The 3,038-nt window shown below is 45.4% G+C and overlaps 1 protein-coding gene across 1 annotated transcript; it reads right to left on the reverse strand.

The window, feature by feature from the left end:
* Nucleotides 1-400: 400 nt before the first annotated feature.
* Nucleotides 401-1,494, reverse strand: LOC101093712 (olfactory receptor 1444). Its single transcript, XM_023239023.2, has one exon. It carries the CDS (start codon nucleotides 1,489-1,491, stop codon nucleotides 541-543), a length of 951 nt encoding a protein of 316 aa, XP_023094791.2. The 5' UTR covers nucleotides 1,492-1,494; the 3' UTR covers nucleotides 401-540.
* Between the last annotated feature and the right edge of the window lie 1,544 nt (nucleotides 1,495-3,038).

Consider the following 3,038-nt stretch of genomic DNA (forward strand, 5'->3'; position numbering starts at 1 on the left):
TAATAGTGAATGGAAATTTCTAATTAAAAATAAGGAAGGGGAAATCCAGTGCATTGAGTTTAGGCTTTGATCTTCTGCTTTGAATCACATCAAGAAACTAGTGCAAGAAGGGTTTAAATGTCCCATGTTGTTATTCACTAAATAGATTATCTCCCCTAGTGAGACATTTTAAAGTGCTGCTTTTGTGGGGCGCTTGGGTGGCTCAGTCAGTTAAGCATCTGACTTCGGCTCAGGTCATGATCTCACAGTTCATGAGTTCAAGCCCCACATCAAGCTCTGTGCTGACAGCTCAGAGCCTGGAGCCTGCTTCAGATTCCATGTCTCCCTCTCTCTCTGTTCCTCCCCCACTCGTGCTCTGTCTCCCTCTGTTTCAAAAGTAAATAAACATTAAAAAAAATTTTTTTAAGTGCTGCTTTTGTGATTTCCCCAGGTGGCAGGAGTAACCACTGTTCTTGGAGAAAAAAGAGCTGAAATTTGCCAAATCTCAGAGTTCAATGGCATCTAGGTCTGAGGGAAGGTGTATCCCCCCCAGTTACCTATCTACTTCCTACTCACACTCAACGACGGAGGACAAAATTGGTTGCGTATTTTCCAGAGAGCATTTTTTACCTCTTTGTTCCTAAGGCTGTAGATCAAGGGGTTCAGCATGGGAATCACCACCGAGTAAAACACAGAAGCAATTTTGTCCGTGTCCATTGACTCGCTGGAGCTGGGCTGTAAGTACATGAAGATGATGGTTCCATAGAAGATGGTGACAGCAGTGAGGTGGGAGGCACAGGTAGAGAAGGCTTTCTTCCGTCCTTCCACAGAACGCATCCTTTGAATGGCGATGTATATGAAGAAGTAAGAGATGAGGATGACCAGGAGGGTGAAGAAGACGTTGAAGCCCACGACACAGAAGACAGCCAAGCTGCTGATGCGAGTGTCAGAACACGAGAGAGTTAAGAGTGGCGGAATGTCGCAGAAGAAATGATTTACTTCGTGAGAGCCACAGAATGAGAGTCTAAAGGTGTTTGCCGTGTGAATGGAGGCATTGAGGAAGCCACAGACATAGGAGCCAACAGTCAGGAGGGCACACACACCTGCCGTCATGGTGGTGGAGTAATGGAGTGGCCTACACACAGCTGCATGGCGGTCGTAGGCCATGGAGGCCAGGAGGTAGCACTCGACAGTGGCAAAACCCACAAAGAAAAAGAACTGAGCAGCACATCCATTGTAGGTGATGACTTTGCTCCCTGAATGCAGTGCGGCCACCATCTTAGGAGCTACCGCTGACGAGTAACCCAGGTCTACGAAGGAGAGGTTACTGAGGAAAAAATACATTGGAGTGTGGAGGTGGGGGTCTGCGTGGATGATTGCCATCATCCCCCCATTCCCAACCAGAGTGATGAGGTAGATGAATAAAAATACCAGGAGGAGGGGGACCTGAAGATGAGGGTCGTCTGTTAATCCCAAGAGGATGAACTCTGTTGCTTCTGTGCCATTCTCCATAAGGGCCAACTTGAATTTCATCTGGTGATTAAGGAAGAGGCGATGAAAATGAGAAGAAAGGATAGGAGAGATGATGGGATGGTATAAAAATAGTAAACTGGGGCGCCTGGGTGGCTCAGTCGGTTGAGCATCCGACTTCGGCTCAGGTCAGGATCTCACGGTCCGTGAGTTCGAGCCCCACGTCGGGCTCTGTGCTGACAGCTCAGAGCCTGGAGCCCGCTTCGGATTCTGTGTCTCCTTCTCTCTCTGCCCCTCCCCCGATCATGCTCTGTCTCTCCCTGTCTCAAAAATAAATAAAAACATTAAAAAAAATTTTTTTTTAAATTAAAATAGTAAACTAATATGTGTTGAGAATGGATGAGGTGTAAGGCACATGCAGGACCCTTCCATCGTATGATAGCATTTAATCCTATGAGGTAGGTGCTACTATACCCATTTTACAGAAAGTTAAGGCTAGAAGAGTTTAGTATCAACCCAAATAACCCAATTTCAGAATCAAAGGTCACACCTTTATATTTCTGAACCTGAAGTCCCATACACTCAGAGCTTGAATTGTTCTACCTGTTTATATCGTATAAAACAAATTATGTAACACAGTTTTTTTTTATTTTTTTTTAATGTTTATTTATTTTTGAGACAGAGAGACAGAGCATGAATGGGGGAGGGGCAGAGAGAGAGGGAGACACAGAATCGGAAGCAGGCTCCAGTCTCCGAGCCATCAGCCCAGAGCCTGACGCAGGGCTCGAACTCACAAACCGTGAGATCGTGACCTGAGCTGAAGTCGGACGCTCAACCGACTGAGCCACCCAGGCGCCTCCACAGTAACACAGTTTTAAGATCTTATTTAAAATCTCTTTTTAAAAATAAAAAAGAGTCAGGGCGCCTGGGTGGCTCAGTCGGTTAGGCGGCCGACTTGGGCTCAGGTCATGACTCGCGGTCCGTGAGTTCGAGCCCCGCGTCGGGCTCTGTGCTGACAGCTCAGAGCCTGGAGCCTGTTTCAGATTCTGTGTCTCCCTCTCTCTGACCCTCCCCTGTTCATGCTGTCTCTCCCTGTCTCAAAAATAAATAAAACGTTAAAAGTTTTTAAAAATAAAAAAGAGAACAGTATGAAGTAAAAAGTCTAAATCCCTCATATCTTGACTTCTTATTCCAGTCCCAAGAATACAGACGCCATGGAGATTTCTTAACATTGTCTGTGCACATATGATGGAAGTATGGAAGTAATGGAAGTAATCGCAGAAATCAGAATAATGGCTTACTCTATGCTAGGCATTACTCATAGTTAACTCATTTAATCCTCACACCAACTCTTTGGGTTTGACCCTGTTATTTTCCTCCTTTTACACAAGGAGAAACTGCCGCTCCCTCATTTCCCATTTTTCACCTTTATGAACAATGCTCCACGATAGAGCGTTTCGCCCTCTTTCTTAGATTAGCTCCAGCTGGCAGTATATCTCATGCTTGGTCTCCCTTTTCTGGCTACTATCTGCTCCTAAAATCCAGTAGCTTTTAGATGGGATTGGACAGCAATAATAATAATGATAATA

This window comes from Felis catus, chromosome D1 (assembly GCF_018350175.1).
Source record: "Felis catus isolate Fca126 chromosome D1, F.catus_Fca126_mat1.0, whole genome shotgun sequence".
NCBI classification, from domain to species: domain Eukaryota; kingdom Metazoa; phylum Chordata; class Mammalia; order Carnivora; family Felidae; genus Felis; species Felis catus.